Below are 21,171 nucleotides of genomic sequence, written 5' to 3'. Positions count from 1 at the left end.
CTGCTAGTTGGAATGTAAAATGGCATAGATACTATGGAAAACAGCATGGCAGTACCTAAAAAAATTGAAAATATAATTACCAGATGATCCAGCAGTTCCACTTCTGCATATACACCAAAAGAACTGAAAGCTGGGACTCAAACAGCTATTAATGCACCCACATTCTTAGAAGCATTATTCACAACAGCCAAAAAGTGGAAGCAACCCAAGTGTCCATCAATGGATGAATAAACAAAATATGTTACACACATACGATGGGTTATTATTCAGTGTTAGAAGAAGAAAATTTTGACATGTGCAACAACATAGGTGAACCTTAAAGACATTATGCTAAGTGAAATAAGTCAGTTACAAAAGGACAAATACTGTATGATTCCACTATGTGAGTTCCTAGAATAGTCAAATTCATAGACACAGAAAGTGGAATGGTTGGTTGCCAAGGGCTGGGTGCAAAAGGGACAGGAGTTATTATTTAAGCAATAAGAGTTTCAGTTTTGGAAGATGAGAAAAGATCTGGAGATGGATAATGGTGATGGTTGCAGACCAATGTGAATATATTTTATGCTAGCGAACTGTACATTTAAAAATTGGTTGAACGGTAAATTTTATGTTATGCATATTTTTCTACAATAAAAATTTTTTATTATTAATAAAAAACAATATTAGCAAAAAAAATTCCCTCTTTAAATCAAGCTACGTTTGCTATTTTCAGGTACTCTCAGAAAAAGAAACACATTGGTTAAAATTATGTATTGGTTTATTTCCCAAAAATGCAATACAATAATTAATGTTGTAAAATGCTAATTTTTAAGATGCTTTACAGGTAGCTGGTAGGAAAACAACAGATTGTAGCTCTCAAGTCAACCAAGTTCAAAACCGTTTTTTGGAACCAAATAATAACGTTAGAATTGCTTGTGAGGGTACACATAAAAGATCAAAATTTTATTTCCAACCACACTTGACACTCATTTACTTTCAGCACTATGCAACCTGGCTAAAGTCCAAAAAAAAGTAAAGGTTTTGGATATGAAATAGCCAGTATTGATGTAAAACCTAAGTTCTGCTGAAAAAAAGGTGAATTTTACATGGTCCTTAAATAAAGAAATTTTCAAACAACATACACAGCAAAAAATTTTTCCTTCTAAGTAGAATGAGTTGGCTTGGAAATCTCTCAACTATCTCAGGGCCAGGATGCACAACCATACATCTGTGAAAATTCTAGCTGAGGCTCAGAAGTGGTTTACCAGGCTTGTGTTACTCATTTTAAAAGATTTTGCAGGAACTGGACTGGCTTAGTCAGTAATGAATACACCCAAACCCTGGCCTTGAATAATTTTCTTCATATCCAAAATTATTGTTGCGGCTTATATTTATATCTAATTGAAGATTTAAAAAAGTCTTAGTTAAAAATTATTCTGTGACTTAAGATCTTTGGACAGTGGCTAATTTTACTGTTTTCGAATACTGTTTCCCCTTAAAGAATTTCATAGTATTTTCTTCAAAAGAAAAAAAAAAATCAATTTCCTAATGCTTGTTTCCTTTTCTACTTCTTTTTATGACTACAACATCTTTTCAAAACCCGTGGCCCGTGGAATTATTGAACTCTCAAATCATACCAGCAAATTTAATTTGCTGTTTCTACCTACAAATCACAAGTATAACAGATAAAACTGATCCTGATGTGGAAAAACGTATTTATGCCACTGATGAGGTGTAATCAAACAATATGGTGCATGTTTAAATAAAAAGAAATTATTACAGTAAAAGACACATTGCCATTAATCCCCCTCAAAAAAACTTCCCCTCACTTCAAACACACTTATCCCATTATTCTTGCCACTTTCTGAGGCAGTTCTGTAAGTCCTCTTTCATGAGTGTCTTTAGTTGCGCTGTTGTGGCTGCCTAGATATCCTGAATCATTTTGACTTTGGGGAAGAGTCAGAAGTTACATGGTGCCAGATCTGGTGAATGAGGTGGATGAGGACACACCATAATGTTTTTATTTGACAGAAATTGCCACATACCAGAAGCAATGTGTGACACGGAACATTGTCATGATGGAGGATGATTTACGACACACTTTAAAACACACCTCCTCTCAACTGTAGCTCACACCCGAATGACTGCACCAAACAAGTTGAAACTTGTCACACAGTGTTACCAAGGTTTGCCGCTTCCCGTATTGAAGATCCTGCCTTTCTGTTGGCTGCCACTCAGCAGCAGCATGCACCGTAGTTTCTGATTACAACAGAAAGGCTCCATGTCACATATCGCTTCTGGTACGGCAATTTCTGTCAAATAAAAATATTACAGTGTGTCCTCATCCACCTTATTCACCAGGTATGGCACCATGTGACTTCTGGCTCTTCCCCAAAGTCAAAATGACCATGAAAGGTAAACATTTTGAATCGATTTAGGACATCGAGGCAGCCAAGACAGCACAACTAAAGACACTCACGAAAGAGGACTTCTAGAACTGCTTCATATTACGTTCTGGAAAGTGATCAAACAACACTTATTGCCTGATTGGTTTCGTCAAAGTTACTGGTCCTGAAGTACATTTTGTCTCTTCAGTATCAACAAAGATTTCTAGTTGTTCCTATAGTCACAATTCAAGGCTCTGACAGGAAATTTTGATTGTTACACACTTGATGTCGTTAGCAGTAGTGGCTCCCAAATACCTGCAGGATGAAATCTAAACCCAATCTTAATATGGCAAATCCAGTCCTTTTTGACCCAATCCCCGCAACTCTCCAGTCTTAGTCTCTTGCCGTTCTCCCCCCCATGCACGTAATGTTCCACCCATTTTTGCTATTTCCTGACAAGTGGTTATCTCAATATCTTTGCTCTCATTTCATATATTACCTCCTCAGAGAGACATTCCCTGACACTACAAGCAGACTTAAAAAAATATTTCTTCTGTGCACCAATGTATCTTGCATTATGGTAATTATGACCTCATACTATTAATGCTTAGTCTGTCTGCTTCTATAATTTAAACTCTTTCAGCTTTGTCTTTAAAAAAAAACAAAAACAAAAATGCATTCCTGTCCTTTACTACAGCACCTGGTAAATAGTGAACATTTAAAAAAAATCAGGTCATTAACATTTTAAAAATACAGAATGAACACCAATATTTTTCAAAATTGGATCCTTTCTCCTTTCTTACTAGATTTGCCATTCTGGCATCACAACAGATACAAGTCCCAAGGGCTTTTAAGTAAAGAAAAAAACGTGCTGACTAAAAAGACATAACGTATATACAAAGACTGGTTTACAATTCTGTTGATAAATCAATCTCACATCAAAGATCAAGGTCTGACAACCTTGCCACCTCCTCACGTCTATAAAAACTCTGAATGATGTCGACTCAAGTTAGGTTTAGGATGATGGATGATCTCCTTGAGTCTTTGTTTTGTTTTATACAATTGATGAAACCTACACTCTCTTACTATGAAAAAAATAAACTTGCTTGTATTTATTCTTTCTTTATTCTCAAGTAAGTTTGCTACTTTGTGTCTCAGACAGCTTCCAAACATACTGCTACAGATTACTCTTCACTGAGTCAAGTCACACTTCTCCAGTCACTCTTTCACATTGCTAATACATTTCATTTACTGACTCAGAACTTTTCCCCTTAAGTTAAAAAAATTATAAAGTTAATAAATTTCTCCCTTCAACTTTAAAACTTACCTTCACATTGCCCCGTTCTCCCTAAATATCTTGAAATCGTCTCTATTTTCTAGTTTACTTTACAATGTCACACTGATGCATATTTATATAATTATTCTTTTACACAATTTTTCCACTCTGTGCCTTCTCTTATGCCTTAATCCACCCATATATTTGTCCTCCTTTTTCCAATGACCATTTGAAATGCTATCTACCTTACAAATCTTTCCCAGATTATGTGAATCTAAAGTACAGGTAATCATAACCAGCTAACATATTAATAGGACAAATTAAGAATACTTAACATTGCTAGAAAAACTTGTTTTAATTACATGCTGACATTAATGTAAACTATTTTAAGAGGCACGATACTTACAAGGGTAGGTCTATGTATATATTATTTACTTTATGCAGCATTTAGTTCTGTGCATCACTAAGAAGGAACATACATATCTGACGTTATAATTGGTGATTTTTAGCATGGCTTCATTAAGTAGTTGTTTTTTTGTTTTTTTAAATAGGCCTATTACATAGCTCTGCTTTCCTTGAGTTGGTAAAGTAAAATGACAGAAGTTGTTTTAAAACATGAATATCAACAGTCATTCAAATGTAAAAAATCATTGGTAAATTTCTTTAGGAAACACCCACTGGCAGAACTAGAAGACCCTGGGTTGGTTAACCTATCAAAAACTTTATTTAGCTTATTAGAAAAAGGAACATAATTTCCATGTCATCCTTTCCATTTTCCAGTACCTGGATGAGTTATTAAAAAAAGTAAGGTACAGGGAAACAGCTTAGATTTTATAATCTTCTTTTGTTGCCTTTACAGATGGTAACAATGGTGGTTTCTTTAATATTTTAGGCTTTCCCTAAACTGCTCATAAAAAAAAAGTCATTGGTTTTGTTCTATTCCCACTATCAGTTTTAGTAACCAGCAATAACAACCAAATAGTAACCAGAAGTAACAACCAAATTTATGTTGTTACTAAGTTATCTAAATTTACATAACATTCACCAATAGAGGGTATGTTTTTAAAGTGGATACAGTACAAAAGGCTGTAAATAATTAACGACTGTTTCTAACTCAAAATCTGATGACCAAATTAAAACAGCAATGTCTACAAACATTATATTTAAGTTAGTATTTAAATAATTACGAACTAAACACAGTACATTATACTGCATGAAACTTTAATAGCATACATGCAGTTCCACTGGAATTGTCAATAGTACCCTTTTGACTTTCACAACAAGTGTCTTAATTTGAGTAACTTGGTATCACCCTACCTAAACACCAATCTCCTTATCTGAAGAGGTATTATGAGAAAACCTATATAAGGTATCATATCTGACACAAAGTAGGCATTCCATAAATCATAGCTATTATTATTATAATCGTTGATCAAAAAAGGGCAATATAATAACCCAGACTCCTAAAACACTTTTCATAATTTCTGCCTCTTTTATATTTATTGTTAATCCCACTTTTACTTAATTAAAATTTATTGGAGTGACAATGGTTAGTAAAATTACATAGGTTCAAGTGTACAATTCTGTAATACATCATCTATATATCACATTGTGTGTTCACCACACAGAGTCAGTTCTCCTTCTATCACCATATATTTGACCCCCACTTCTCTTCAATAACACACACTCATGCACACATTCATCATAAGAAAGTCTTGAAAGAGGTTTTTAAAGGTACCTCTAAGGAAACTTGAAAAACCTGGGGCCATTAGAAGACTCAGAGTAAAAAAAGAATAATTAAAGATTTTAAATGATATGAGTATCTGATAACTTAAGTTCGAAATAAAATAACAGAGTATGTTTTTTTCTTCAAAATCTCTTTAGGAGGTTATACAGCTATTTATAATCTCTAATACAGACTTTAAAAACCAATGGCTCATCCTTAAGTCTCTCAGAAACTAGAGTCCGAAATAAAGTAACAAAGTTATTAAAATAAAATATAAATATTTTAGCTTACCTGAACTGCACAACCCAGTAAAAGTAACAGCAACTTTTTAACTTCTTCTGTGCCTTGTTCTGAAATAAAAACAATTACTAAGTACAACATTTTACTTTAGTTCAACTCTCCTTCTTACACTGATAGAATCACTTCTTAGAGGTAGTATTAACAATTTGACCAAAGGATTAAGTCTGTCAGTACAGTGGAGAATTCGAAATAATAGCTCTGTCTGTGCATAATGTGGTAATAGCATAAGAAATGGGCACGGATCTGAACTTTGAAGGGCTGCAGTATAGATAACATAGGATTTAATGCTCTGTGCAGTGAATAGGTCCACTACTTTCCCATACATAATTATACTACACAAGCGTACTGAATTAAGAACTGCTATAATAGCATAGGGACATGCCACAAAGTCAGCCAAAATGGTTCCTAACAGGTCTGACTTCTTTAAGGCCTATTAGTGTTTTGTTTCTAAAACACCTATCTTACATGATTCGTCTCCCTATACAATTCAAATGACTTTCCATTGCATAGATTCATGAGGATCAAAACCTTAAATGTCAGTTACAGCAAAGCTGGTAAAATAAATATATATAACAAGCTGCATGAAAGTAATAGTCTGTAACAGAACTAGAGAGCACATTTGCTATCCAATTAAATTCAGATTTTCTTAAATCATTCAGCTGACCAAAAAAAAAAAAAAAAAAAAAAGTCAATTCTTTGAGACCGAATTTCACCACCAGGTCAATCTGTCCACAACGAAGTACAAAACTTCTTTTTAAATATTTCCTCCTACTCTCCATGAAACAACCTACCTTCTTAGCCATACTAATCACCCTTCCCTACATATTATACATACACACACACTCTGCTTTAACTTCTGTTACTCCCTCTGCCTGCCTTTCTTCCTTTGCCCCTCATCCCTCTAGTGAACTACTTACTAATAACAATCCTAGGCACCGCTCTAACATCTCTGTGTAGTCTTCTCTGACCTAACCACCAATGGTCCCCAACCCTCACTAACCTGCCAACTTTCAGAATTGATAGCTCCATATTATATATGCCTTAACATTTTTATAAACATATCTCTATTTCATACTAATAATTACATGATTTGCCAGTAATCTGTATCTGTCACCAAAACACAGGATCTTCCAGAGCATAGACCTTTTTTATTCCTGGTCCCTATAACTTGGTAGGTAATCACTAAATGCATGTGGAAATGAAAATAATTCCATTCTACACACAAAATATTTTTTTCATCTATATAATCAAATACCCCAGAATATCTCAAAAGATTGTCTAACCTCCTAATTCATCCCATCTAATTGGTATATTCTTCAATAAAAACAGCTGCTTGGTTTTATTTCTATTTTAGTTTTATTTTTGTTTGTTCTGACTGAGGGAGGAGGAGGAGTTTGGAGAAGATATACTTTATTTGGATTACACATAGCCTGTTAGAATTAAGTCATCCTAAAAGTGTTAGTTGCTAATTTCCCCAATTATTCAAAAATTAAAACTCTGAACATAACGCATTTAAAATGTAGTAAAGGGCAGAAACTTTTTTAAAAAATAAATAATCTAAGAAATGGCTTCTTATTTTCCCATTCAGAAATAGTTCAATATAAATTACAACATATCAATCGGTAAAACCTTAGATTCAAACAACTTTGGCAAAGGTAGATGGAATATATAAAAAGAAACCTAGAAATTATTTCAAAATCACTTCTTTTCTAAGATTATGTTCCTTTAAGACTATAGCTACAGTATCTTCTACCTTGTTTATAATGAGACACTAAAAAAAGTCATCACACAAAAGTATCAATTTGGTAGTCGAAAAAACACTGGACTTAATGTAAAATGTATGTCTGGTCCCATCTACAACTTACAAATATTCTAAGTTTATTTTCTCTCTATAAATTGGAATATCACCTCCAAATTTCCCTGTAGAGTCATGAAAAACCTAGTCTGTTGATGTAAATAAGCAAGATCTTGGTAAGCATTATAAGACTTTATTATCACGTTATACTAATTTTAATACTTACCAGAAAAGGGATTTTTGCCAATGATTAAGACATTTGGCAATGACATCATGATCAATTGCTGCAAAGTCTCCTGTAAAAAGATACCCAAAGGTTGTTATAATGGGTAATGCTGACTAGGTAATTACTCAACTAACTTATCATTTGTGCACTTCTCTTCAGGTATGCTATACTGCAATTAAAAAGCTTTAAAGATAAATAAATGTCAAAATAGACATCTAATATTATAAATCTTCTGTAATTTTAAGTTAATGATTTAAATAACTAAAATTATGATAGTAAATAGACTTAAGTTCATAACATATCAAATGCCCACAAAATAAAAGTGTCCAAGTTAAACTGGTCTAATATTTATTTGGAAATCCGAGTTTTAGGTGTGTTAGATAATTAAACAGCATTCCTCAATAAAAGATTAAGCATGTATACTCTTTTTGTATACTCTGAGGGAGCTAAAAATATCAACTCATTTTAAAATTAAGAAAGTTAGTTATTTTCTTAAAAATTCTGCCTAATGATCATTTCATGAAACTAAGCTCTTCCTCAGTGATCACTATTTCTCTCCTCTCTCTAAAACAGATGTTTTATTTCCTTTGACTTCTGTCAAAATTTTAGTGACGAGAATATATATATACAAATTCTGATGGTTCAGGATGATTCAGAAAGAACTGGATGCTTTCAAATTACTCATTTGAGTAATACATGGAGTATACACCATCTGTTTATACCACCTCTTCTTTGAGGAATGAAGAAACACATGTGTCTTGTCATTTCAATTCTAACAATGACATGCTACAAAGGGTCTGGGATGAATTAGACTACAGGATTGACGGGTGTCATGTGATATTACTGAATCTTTGCAAGATTACAGAAATAACTGTGTCTACAATTTGGCTTTCACTACATATTGAGACATAACTAGTTATCGAGGAATAAGTTTTTGTAAGTATTCAATTCTTTTTGAATCATTCTTAAAATAGTATGATGAGGAAGCAAATAACTGAAAAGTTAACTTATACTGCTCTTTAAAGACATGTAATTTTAGATCCACTAAAGCATTTTCCCATAGCCAGTGTGTGGCATGACACCAGAAGCTAACTAAAATTAATCTTTTATCTATAATTCTTTATAAATATGTATTAAAGAGTTTCAAAACATTTGTTATATTTTTTATATTTGTTATATTTGTTAGCTCTTTAAAAAACTATCACCAAAAGTATGCATACATTTAAAGAAATGCCATACTCAGTATGTGCATCATTTTAGATAAATACAAGTATGAATATTAAGAATGCATCAAAAATTGCTAAAATCACTTACTCCAAGGACTGATACTAAGTTTGAATATTTAATAAATAAATTTTCCAGTTAAATAAGTTATATCAAGATAGACTAGGCTATAGTCTTATAACAGCTAAATGGACTTAGAGGGATACATTTCTAATTCATTCTAATTTTTAGTTTCCTTGCCTTGAAGCAAAATTATCAGGACTATTATACATATTAAAAGAAATCATAAATAAGATGTATAAAAAGAGCAACCATTGGGGATCTGGTTAAGATGGCAGAGTAAGTAAATGCTGTGCTTGCCACCTCTCCTAAGCACATCAAAATTACAGCTAAACTATACAACAACCATCCTTGAGAATCACCTGAAGTCTAGCTGAACAGAAGTCCTATAACTAATGATATACAGAAGAAGTCATGCTGAGACTGTCTTGTATGTCAACTGTCATTGAAAAAAAAAAATTAAAAAAAAAAAAAAACAATCACTGTTTTGTCTATATCCTATTTAGTGAAGTTAACCTAAGTCAGAACAAAGAAAATTTACTCTCCTATAAAGGCTTTAAATTTTAACATATAATGAATTATTAGAAAAAAAGCTTTATCTCAATTTCAATATAAAAGATAATTCTCATTTGCACCACTTATTTTGGGGTAACATGGTTCAAAACTGATGAATCAACTAGAAAACATCAATTTATATTACCAAAGCCATTTATTTTATTGATTTACCATGTTAACATTTCATGCTGATACACTGTTATAAGGAAACTATTCAAGTGGATAGTAATCTTTAATATGGTCTGCTATCTCTTTTCCTCCACCCTATTCCTCAGCTGGCTCCCCATTCCTGCCTACTCTGTTACTCCAAGCTCTTATGCTAACTCAGTATTTCCACAAAGATGAAAACAATCTCATTTCCTTTCACCATATGGAATCATCAATAATCTCATGTGTTAATACAGTTTGACCTTTACATTCTGAAGTTTACCTCCATGTATCTCAAAATATACTCTAGTATAGCAGATTCTGAATGCTTAGTATATTGTACTCTGGTAGAGTCAATACACCTTAGCTTAAATTTCAGCTCCATGATTTACCATGTATGTGACTTTTGCTGGGAAGGGTAGGAAGTGAAACAAAAGCATAAAGTTTTAAAAAACGATAAAGGTTATTAAATGTTGGAGTTAACGGGAAAAATCTGCCGTTTTACTTTATTTCCAGGATTAATTTTAAATTATGTCTGAAAGTACTAATATTAGATAAGGAAGCTAAAAATTATACAAATTTAAAAAACCCAAATTCTGTAACCTCTTTTTAGTTCTAATGGTTCTCCAGAGGACTCTAGCTACATTTTTATAAAAAGTCTTACTTCCCTATCTGAATCTTACAATTACATTAATTAAAATATATACAAGACATAAAAGAGACCAGAGGCTAAAAAAACTGATTGCTATTGTTAAAGTTCTATTATATCATCCCCAGACTTTCCAGACTTCACCAAACTCTAAAGGTGTTCATCATTAAGGCGCTAAAAAAAAAAAAAGGAAAAGTGATACATAAATGATTATCAAAATGAGAAAAATGAGTCCAAAATAAGTGTGATTTTATTAAATAGGAGAAACAAATTAATTGTGGGTTAAGGATGATACGTATATGAACTCACTTAGTGAAGATACTTCAATTATTACTAAAACGATAAGAAACCTATAAAAATGCATGGAGAATGATGTTACTAATGCAACTAAAGAGGTCAAGTTTTTTGAAAATCAGGACAGTCATTCATTCAACACATATTTATTGCATGTTTATTATCTGCCAGACATTACAGCAACGAATAAACAAAAATCCTTACTGTCATGGAATTTACATTTTAGTAGAGGAGGACAGAAAATAAGTTTTTTGGTGATAAATGCTAATGATAGTAATAAAGCAGGGAATGAGAAGGAGTATATTGGTGGAGATGGAGATAAAAAGAGGTGGAAATTTTTTAGAGGCATGCAAGTATTCAAATATAAAGAATTTGAGAGTTTTCAGGACCATTAAAGCAGTTTACCTGAATAGGTACAAATTTCATCCTGGTATAAAGACAGTCCATACAGATTTGGAGAATGGCAATACTTAATAAAACAGAACAAGACAGAACTAGCAGAGATTATGTTAACAGGAAAATACCAGAGATTATGTTAACAGGAAAAAGTAATATTTTAATATAATATAGGACGGGTTTCATATACTATAAGACCAGGTCTTATATTAATTTTTGCTCCAAAAGACGCATTAAAGCTGATGGTCCGGCTAGGTCTTATTTTTTGGGAAACAGGGTAATAATAGAGATGCTTTGAAAGGTAGTACAAGTAATTTCATTCTTATTAGTTTTAATTGGATTTGTGTAATTTTTCTATAAAAAATGGTACATTAACTATATTTTTTAGTTGACCATCGAAAAACTTTTTTATTGATACACAAGGTTTCTGTGAATTAAAGTTATGTTGCTAAAGCATTGTAAGAAAGACTATTTCAAATGTGTGCCAGACATAGACATTATTTAGTTACTATTCAAAGATAAACTAGGCTTCTCCTTCTTTCTATAAGCTATGCATAATACCTCCTTTACAGTAACAAGTTAAACAACACTTCCAGCAAAGGTCTGGCCTCATTTTCCTTCCCTGAATCACACACTGAGCAAAATGCTCCTTTGGAACTCTTATAATTTATTTTAAAAATTCAAACATAATTACATTTATCATACTATTTGTATTTGTCCTTTTATCTGCATTACTAGTGAAAAGAATTAAGACTATTTTACCATATTTTAGTAGGCTATAGAAGAAAAAAACAAACCATGGCATTAAGAGGAAAGAACTACTGACCAAAGTGTCCAAAACATGATGGAATATAAAGCATCTGTTGTATAATAAACTGTCTCTTTCCTTGGCTACTGAGTTTTATTTATACTCCAAATATTGCTTATTATAACAGATGTTAAAGAAAAATCTTAAAAAGTACCTGCTTTCTCTGGCAACTACATTAACAGTACTAGACCTGTTTTTTTTTTTTTGTTTGTTTGTTTGTTTGTTTTAGTATTAGTGCAAAAACTTCCTAATAAATTTAAATTTCCGAATTGTAAAGAGTTCTTGCCTTTTTGGACCTCAAAAAAATTCAGATCATTATTTTAATGGTGGTTGAACAATCACCTTGCTTCTTTTAGTACTTATTTAAACTGCAGCCAGTGCAGTCATACCAAACACTGATGCTAACAGTTCTAAAAATGTACTAAGATTGTTACTTGTAAAGTGTTTCTATGATAATTAAATTCACTCTCTCTCCCTCATTCACAGAAATAAAAATAACTTAAAAAAAAAAATCAAAGAGCCTAGGTAATTTTACATGACAGTTATAATAATTTTCTGATTCAAAGACTTTTAAATACTTATTTGGAAGACAAGAAGAGATGCTTGCTATGGATCAAATGCTTATTTGAAAAGATCTGAATTTCCACTCAAACATTATAAAGTGTAAGTTTAATAAACATTCTGATAATCTAATGTTACCAGATCTCACATTACTACTTCATTGTCCTTATTTATCATCATCAAAATTGTTTTATTTATTTACTTTCCTATTATCCCTCTACTAGAACCATAAATTCCACGAGTATAAGGACATGGCCTGACCTGTTCACTGTAGCCCCAATGCCTTGGCAGTCAATAAAAGGTAGTGGAACAGAGGAGAAATCTCAATGACATTATAATTTTTACTGAGCTTTTACATATTCCAAACCATTAAAATAAAATTAAAACAAAAGAATACTGACACTTAAATTTACTTATCATTACTGAATTCCACCCACTAACAATCATCTCAGGATATTCTGTCAATTGTCCTTTCTCCCTACGAACCATTTTTGCTAGAGACCTGGATGCTTACTGACCTATTTTTAAAAAAAAAAAAAAAAAAAAAGAGACAGACATAGACTTGTGAATTTTAACTTGCCCCAATTTACTTTCCTTTTGTGAGTCAGAACACTTCAAACATTTTACCTTAAATACTTTTTCTGAGAGGTGTATGAGATGTAAAAAAAAAAATTAAAAAATTAATAGCTCTATTAGAAAGACTTTAGGGAAAAAAATCTGATTTTTTCCAATACAAAGGTAATGTAACAGATGACAAGAATTGCATGATTTGGACTTTGTTAACCTGAATCCTGTCATATTAAAGCAGGCCATGTCTACCTTGGTTACATACATGAGAATAAGAAATAAATTTAGTAAGTCAATTAATCATGTAAATAAGATGGTTGACCCATTTCTGAAGATATTTTACAAGTGCAATAGAAACTTTTTAGACAAAAATTTTATCTCAAAATTTGAAGCATGGGGGGCAGGTTGAGATAGTCTGGTAAACTGGTTCTAAAGAAAGGGCATAGGAGAGTGGTACAAGGGGAATATCAACTCTTAGTAATGTTTTGTTTTAAATATCTAAAACAATATTGACATAATGTTAGGATATGCCATCACTTCTAGCCCTAAGTTAGTTCATTAGTATTCAAATTTAGATTAATAAAAAGAAAAGGGTATAACTGGTCATCCAGCAAATGTTAATGAAATATTTACAGATGTGTCTAAAAAAAAAACAGTGACACTGGTGGCCAGATGGCTCAGTTGGTTAGAGCACAGGCTCTCAACAAGGTTGTCAGTTCAATTCCCGCATGGGATGGTGGGCTGTGCCTCTTACAACTAAAGACTAAAAATGGCGACTGGGCTTGGAGCGGAGCTGCGCCCTCCACAACTAGATTGAATGATAATGACTTGGAGCTGATGGGCCCTGGAGAAACACACTGTTCCCCAATAAAAAAATTTTAAAAAAAGTCAAGAAAAATCAAATTATTAATAATATCATCTTGGCACTATTAACATTTGAGCTTAAAAAAATGTTTATAAAAAATCTAACATAGACTTTTATTTTTGGCAACACGGAATGCTAGATATTAGAAAGGAAGGAAGGAATCCAAAATGCTGAATAATTTTTTTTTAAAAAATGTATGACTGAGCCCAAAATATACTAAAAAGATAATTCTCAGTTAAAAGACAGAAAAAAAAAATGAATCTGTAGAAGAAGGCAAGGAAAAAGCTGTTTTTCTTAGCCTTTGGTAGAGATTGAAGAAGGTTATTTCCCCAAGGATCTGCAATAATGTAGTCCCAGTTTAAAAATATATATGTAAACACATAAATACATAATACAAATGCAGAAAGAGAGATCCACAAGTACATGTATTCAGGTGCTAATAGTGGTAATCTCTATAAGAAACTGGAACTATTTGTATTTTTTTAATTTTTTCTAGTTTGCTACAGCATACAGGTATTGCTTCTAAAATAATATAAAGCTGCTTAAAAAAATTAAAAGTGGTTCTGGGTTGGTTGCACAAAAGAAAACAAATGCTCTCTGAAGCAATGCATCCTTGGCCCACAAAATTTTATCCCACAGATATTTCCCCCCAAAATGAGCTCACAATTAAAACACATGTGCAAGCACATGCACGTGCATGCGTGTGCATGCGTGCGTGCACACACACACACACACACTCACACACATCACTGCCACCACTGCTAGCACCCATCATCATGAAACATAGTAAGCAGAAAACAAAGGGTAGATTCAGATCCCCACAGATCTGTTTTCAGATTTTGGAATTTTCAGATATGAAATTTATAATAGAAATATTTGTTTTAATTTCTGAAGGAAAAAAGACAGGAATTTAAAAAAATGATTAATAAACAAAATGAAAAAACAAATATAAAAAGAATCAAACAGAACTGCTAAAAATGAAAGATATATATTGAGAGTCAAAAATTAATATGTTAAATAAAGATTTGACAAATATGAAGGGCAAATTAGCAAACTGAAAAGGTTGTCTAGGAAAAAATACTCTGAATGCAGGACAAGATTGATACTATAAAAGAAAGTTTACACACACACACACACACACACACACACACACAAACACACATTTTAAATTATAGTTGACATTCAATATTATTCAGCTTCAGGTGTAAAGCATAGTGGTCAGGCATCCACACAATTAAGTGATCCCCTGATAAGTCCAGTACCCATCTGGCACCCTACATGATCTTTACAACATTACTGATTATATTCCCCGTACTGTATTTCACAACCCTGTGACTATTGTGACTACCAATCTGTACTTTCTAATCCCTTCACCTTTGCCTCCATTCCCCAATTCCCTTTCCCAACTAGCACCCATCATTTTTACCCTCTGTATCTCTGAGTCTATTTCTGTTTTGTTTGCTCGTTTATTCTGTTCTTCAGATTCCACATATAAGTGAGATAATATGGTATTTGTCTTTCTCAGTCTCACTTATTTCACTTAGCATAATTTTCTCTCGGTCCATCCATGTTGTTGCAAATGTTAAGATTTCATTCTTTTTTATGGCAGAGTACTACTCCATTGTATAAATGTAAAGTACAGCACAGGGAATATAGTCAATGGAATTGTGACAACTATTTGGGGGGAGGGTTATCATTTTGTAAGGGGTGTAAATGTCTAATCATTATGTTGTTTCATACACCTGAAACTAATATAAAACATAAAGTAAATAAAAAAGAGAGTTTAATAAACGTGGAGGTTAGAGTAAGAATGCCTAATATACATGTAATAGAAATATTTAAAGGCCATTAGGTTATAGAATAGAAAAAAGCCAGTATTAGAAGAGACAAAATTAGGAGCCAGGAAAAAAAAGGGCAGTTTAACCTAAGAATGAAAATCAGACTGGTAGCTGAGTTTCCAGAACAATAAAGTATCCAGACATAGGAGAGTAAAATCTGCAAAACACTGAGGAAAAAGTAATTGTTAATCTAGAACTGCATACCTAACAAAACTGTCTTTCAAGAACAAGAGTGAAATAAAGGCATTTTTCTGACAAATAAACATTGAGAAACTTTATTATCAACAAGTCCTCTCTGAACATTTAAAGGACATATTTCAGCAAGAAAATGATCCCAAAGGCAGGTCTGAGATAGAAAAACGATGAGAAGGAAAAAAAGGAAAACACACAGCTTGAGCTAAAGGAACATTGATTTTATTTATCTGACAGTACTTTCAATACCTAATTTATGGGTTTTTTTAAAAAAAGAACTAAAATACAAGATAAGAACAGTTTAAAAGTCACAGGGGGAATGACTGAAGTTAAAGCACTTTAATGTCATAGTACTATTCCTTAAAAGAGTAAAAATACTGATTAATTTAGGCCTTTGTTATGCGAAGTATGAAAGGTATAATTTTCAGAGTGGCCTCTCAACAGATGTAAAGTGAAAAACTTTTAAACTGGAAGAAAAATATGTAGAAACAATTACTGGTAAATAGTATAATTCTCCTAAGAATTAAACAATTTTAAACTCATTTGCATACAGTAACATAGCTTTAAAGTGTGTAAAGGAAAACTTAACCAATCTACTATCATACTGGGAGATTTCAATTCATTTTTCTCAATAACTGCTCAAGAGACAAAATTAATGAGACTGCAAAAAGTTTGAAAAATACAATTGACAAACAAGCTTGCTGACTCTGCACCCAAACAACTGGAGAATATACATCTTTTGCAAACACGCATGGAACTTTTATAAAAACTGACAAATACTAGGCCAAGCGAAGTAATTATTAACAAATGTCAAAGAATCAGTATCATACAAACCACATTCTGTGACCAAAAGTCAACAAATTGCTTGAAAAATATGTTTCAAAATCTAAAAGCATACTTCTAAATAACTCATAAATGAAATAAGAAATCATAACAATTAGAAAATGCATAGAATAAATATTTTTAAAACTACAACATATTAAAATTTGTGATGCAGCTATAGCGATTTTTTAGAAGTATATTGATAGCCTTGAGAATGCTCATACTTAAACTGTGAAATATGCATTCAACTTAAGTTTTAAAAAGAACAGTAAAAAGTACATTCTTCAAAAGTATAACTCAAGTAGGCTAACTAAATATTGCACTATTCAAGTTCTCAGGAAACTGCTAACTGCTTTTAAAAATTCCTAAAATATAATCATTATTTGTAAAATCAGATAATTATGAAGTGTACAAGAAATAAGCTATGTTATTACTGCTCTATCTCCAACAAACAGATCAGTACCTGGAATATAATAAGAATTTAGTATATGTTAGGTGATTGATACTAAATCAAAAATGTGAATATGCAAGCAGTTATTAAAATACTAGATGAAATAAAAAGCACTTACCTGATAATAAAATTTTATCTGTCTCACCAAAATGGATAGATTATGAATTCTAAGTGAGGCATCATTGTTGACTTTTTTATTTACTCTCTGACTCTCCGATTTAGGATTACTGTAAGAAATAATAAAAAAAAAACTTTAAACTAAAATCATACTGAAACATATGTATCAACCTATAGATGACTAAAAAAAAAAATCATAATACATTTTTTCTTCCAATAAATTGTACATTCATCTGCATTAAGAGAGATGATCCCAAAAGATAATTATTTTGACACTTGTTTGTGCTTTTCTAATTAATAAAAATGTATCTGCTAATTCTAAGACAGTGGCAAAATAAATTTGAAACATAAGTCAGATATTGTCCTTCATTCTCATTGTTTTTCCTAGTTCCAGGGATGAATAATTTCATATCCTTGAATACGAGTACATGCATATTTCCACCACCCAAAATAAACCTATTTCAATCAAGAATGTAAACTATGAGCTAATAACCAATAAATGTTATGTCTTCTCACTGGATAATGAGGACTATATTTGAACAGGCAATATCTCAGAGAAATTAAAGAATGAAGTGAATGACACAGGTTAATATTTTATCTAGGGTAATTTCTGTATATTTAATGAAAGCAAAGGGTTCAGTGATTCTGAGGTAGCAGAAACTGAAAAAGAAAAACTGTTAGGTCATGGCTAAGAATGAGAAATTCAATGACACCAAAAGCAAAGGTGAAAAAAGCAAAAATAAAGAAGTGTGACTGCATCAAACTTAAAAACTTCTGCACAGCGAAGGACCATCAAGAAAATGAAAAGGCAACCTATGAAATGAAAGAAAATATCTGCAAATCATATATATAATAAGGATTTAATATCCAAAATATATAAAGAACTTATACAACTCAATAGCAAAAGAAAAAAAATTCAATTTTAAAATGGGCAGAGAAACTAGACAGACATTTTTCCAAAGAAGACATACAAATGGTTAACAGGTACAAGAAAAGGTGCTCAACATCACTAATCATCAGGAAAATGCAAATCAAAACTACAATGAGGTATCACCTCACACCTGTCAGAATGGCTATTATTAAAAAGACAACAAACGAGTGTCGGTGAGGATGTGGAGAAGAGGGAATCCTTGTGCACTGTTGGTGAGAATTGGTGCAATCACAATGGAGATTCTTCAAATAATTAAAAATAGAACTACAATATGATCCAGCAATCCCGCTTCTGGAATGTAAGGCAAAGGAAAAGATATCAGGAACTCAAAATGCTATGTGCACTCCTCTGTTCACTGCAGCATTATTTACAATAGCCAAGATACAGAAGTAACAACCTAAGTGTACATCAACAGATAAATGGATAAAGATTAGATACACATACACACACACACACACACACACACACACACACAGAGGAATATTATTCAGCCATGAGAAAAAAGGAAATCCTGACAATTGCAACAGCATAGATGGACCTTGATAGCATTATGCTAAATGAAACAAGCCAGAGTCAGAAAAAATACTGTCTGTTCTCACTTATATGTGGAATCTAAAGAAAAAGTCAAACTAGTAATAACAGAGAACAGAAAAGTAGTTGCCAATTTTCTAAAAAGAGGTTGGTAAAATGGTAAAGACTCTGTTATGAGATAAGTATGGTCTGAATATCTAATGCAAAATATAACTGGTTGATAATTCTGTATTATATAATTGAAATTTGCTAATAGGGGAATGTTCTCACACACACACTTGATAAAAATGTGAGGTAATAGATATGTTAACTAACCAAGTGGTGGGAATCCTTTCACAATGTATACATATATAATAAATCACCACTATGTGTATTTTAAATATCTTAAAAAGTAAAAAATGTAAATTAAACAAAATTTAGTGAGGAGAGTGGCATTGTTTTACTATTTTTACAAATTTCTTTAACATCTGGTTTAATTCTTAAGAACAGAATGATGGGGCCGGCCCGGGGGCTCAGGCGGTTGGAGCTCCGTGCTCCTAACTCTGTAGGCTGCCGGTTCGATTCCCACATGGGCCAGTGGGCTCTCAACCACAAGGTCACTGGTTCAACTCCTCGAGTCCCACAAGGGATGGTGGGCTCCGCGCCCCCTGCAACTAAGATTGAACACGGCACCTTGAGCTGAGCTGCTGCTGAGCAGCCAAATGGCTCAGTTGGTTGCAGTGCGGGACTCTCAACCATAAGGTTATCAGTTCAATTCCTCTACTCCCGCAAGGGATGGTGGGCTGCACCCCCTGCAACTAGCAACAGGCAACTGGACCTGGGGCAGGGTTGCACCCTCCACAACTAAGATTGAAAGGACAACAACTTGAATTGGAAAAAGTCCTGGAAGTACACACTGTTCCCCAATAAATAAAGTCCTGTTCCCCTTCCCCAAAAAAACCTTAAAAAAAAACAGGCTGATGCTCATCTTTGCTTCTGCATTCCATATTTTGTTTTTGTGTTATTTTGGTTCATGTGTATAAAGAAAACTCAACCTCACACAGATATGTAGGAGGAAGACCTTATGCACCCTCTGAAAGGAGCATCAAATCATATAATGAGAAGTATTGCTTTATTTCTATTATTCTCTCCCCAGCACTCCAAACATATTGATCCTTTTGTCCTTTGACCATATTCACACTGTCAATCCCCAATGTTGGATCATTTCAACCATCTACACTGAGATTGCTCATACCAATAGATGAAAAAATAATACAACCAAACTAAGCTAAAATATCAAATAGGAAGGAATAGCTAGTACCAAACTTGCCCTCTTGCCATTAAGAATTAGAAAACTGTACAAAACAATATAATTGGTTTCAGACTTTGGACAGCAGTTAATGCAAGGCTCTCTCTAGTGAAGTAGTGAGGCGCTTTACAGAATGAGGTCTGGGCGGGGTGAGTAGCCCAAGTCTCACAGAACTTGAGGCAACAAAGCTTTGAGTTCAAGGAGGGTGAAATAACTGAAATTCTCAGAAAAGACAAGAAAGCTACACTAACAAAGAGCTCCCAAAATATGCCTTTAAGATTTTGGTTAAATAGTAAGTTGTGCATATATACCCTTAAACTCCACAAGACTGAGCAGAGGAAAAGTACAGGAAAGCTCCATGATGAATAACACCCAAAGGTCACAAAGTAAAGAGTGAAATTCAAGTTCTGACCAGCCAAAGTGAAGAGAGACCTTGATAAACACCCAGAGCATTTAGTAGAGACCTCAGAAGAGTCATGTCTTAGAAGTAATAAGAAACTAGTAGTTGAGAAAAGCTATGCCAGAATCTCCCAAACAGCTTAAAAACAAGCCTTGGAGGTCTTCTTGAATATAATTTTAGTATTTCCATATTGTTAATCAATTATCCCAATACCAATTACTAAAGAGTTTATCATTTCCCAATGATCTCTATGATATACTAGATTCCCGTATCGTGTGATCTACTTTTGGAGCCTATTCTATTTACCTATATGTATGTTATTAAAACCTTTTTTATATTACTATAGCTTTATTATTCTTTTAATTCTACTAGAACATGCCCCTCTCTTTTGCTTTTGTTTTCTAAAGTCGTCCTGGTTAATATGTACTGCTCTTTTCTATGAGTTTTGGGTATTTATAAGGTTCTATGACAAACTTCATTGAGATGTATTAGTTTTTTGTTAATATTAATTTGATAAAAATTGACATTTGCATCAATAAAACTTTAAAATTTTCCCACAAAGTTCTTATACATTAAAATTCTTTTTTCTTACTTGGGTTTTTCTTTGTGAAATCGATTTGTTTTTCATTACACTGTCTACTTATCATTACTAGCATATAATAGGAAAACTAATTTTTGTATACTGCATTTCTGATTAACCACTTTCCAAATGTACTCAGTTCATTTTCTTGGGTTTTCTAGGTTAAAAAAAAAATCATATCATCAGCCAATGGCAGTTGACCTCCT

General features: G+C 32.7%; 1 protein-coding gene across 6 annotated transcripts in view; it reads right to left on the bottom strand.

Annotated features, from left to right (window-relative positions):
* The window catches only part of CCDC88A (coiled-coil domain containing 88A), a 114,784-nt gene that overhangs the window by 74,503 nt on the left and 19,110 nt on the right, over positions 1-21,171 (bottom strand). For all 6 annotated transcript variants that reach the window (XM_033125381.1, XM_033125380.1, XM_033125375.1 and 3 more), the window contains exons 3-5: positions 17,237-17,345; positions 7,690-7,759; positions 5,660-5,718 (exon numbers count right to left, since the gene is read on the bottom strand). In XM_033125381.1, coding sequence (XP_032981272.1) covers positions 5,660-5,718; positions 7,690-7,759; positions 17,237-17,345 — 238 coding nt within the window. The remainder of the gene's footprint in view (positions 1-5,659; positions 5,719-7,689; positions 7,760-17,236; positions 17,346-21,171) is intronic.

Source organism: Rhinolophus ferrumequinum, chromosome 13 (genome assembly GCF_004115265.2).
Source record: "Rhinolophus ferrumequinum isolate MPI-CBG mRhiFer1 chromosome 13, mRhiFer1_v1.p, whole genome shotgun sequence".
Classification (NCBI taxonomy): domain Eukaryota; kingdom Metazoa; phylum Chordata; class Mammalia; order Chiroptera; family Rhinolophidae; genus Rhinolophus; species Rhinolophus ferrumequinum.
This window is presented reverse-complemented; position numbering and strand designations above follow the sequence as displayed.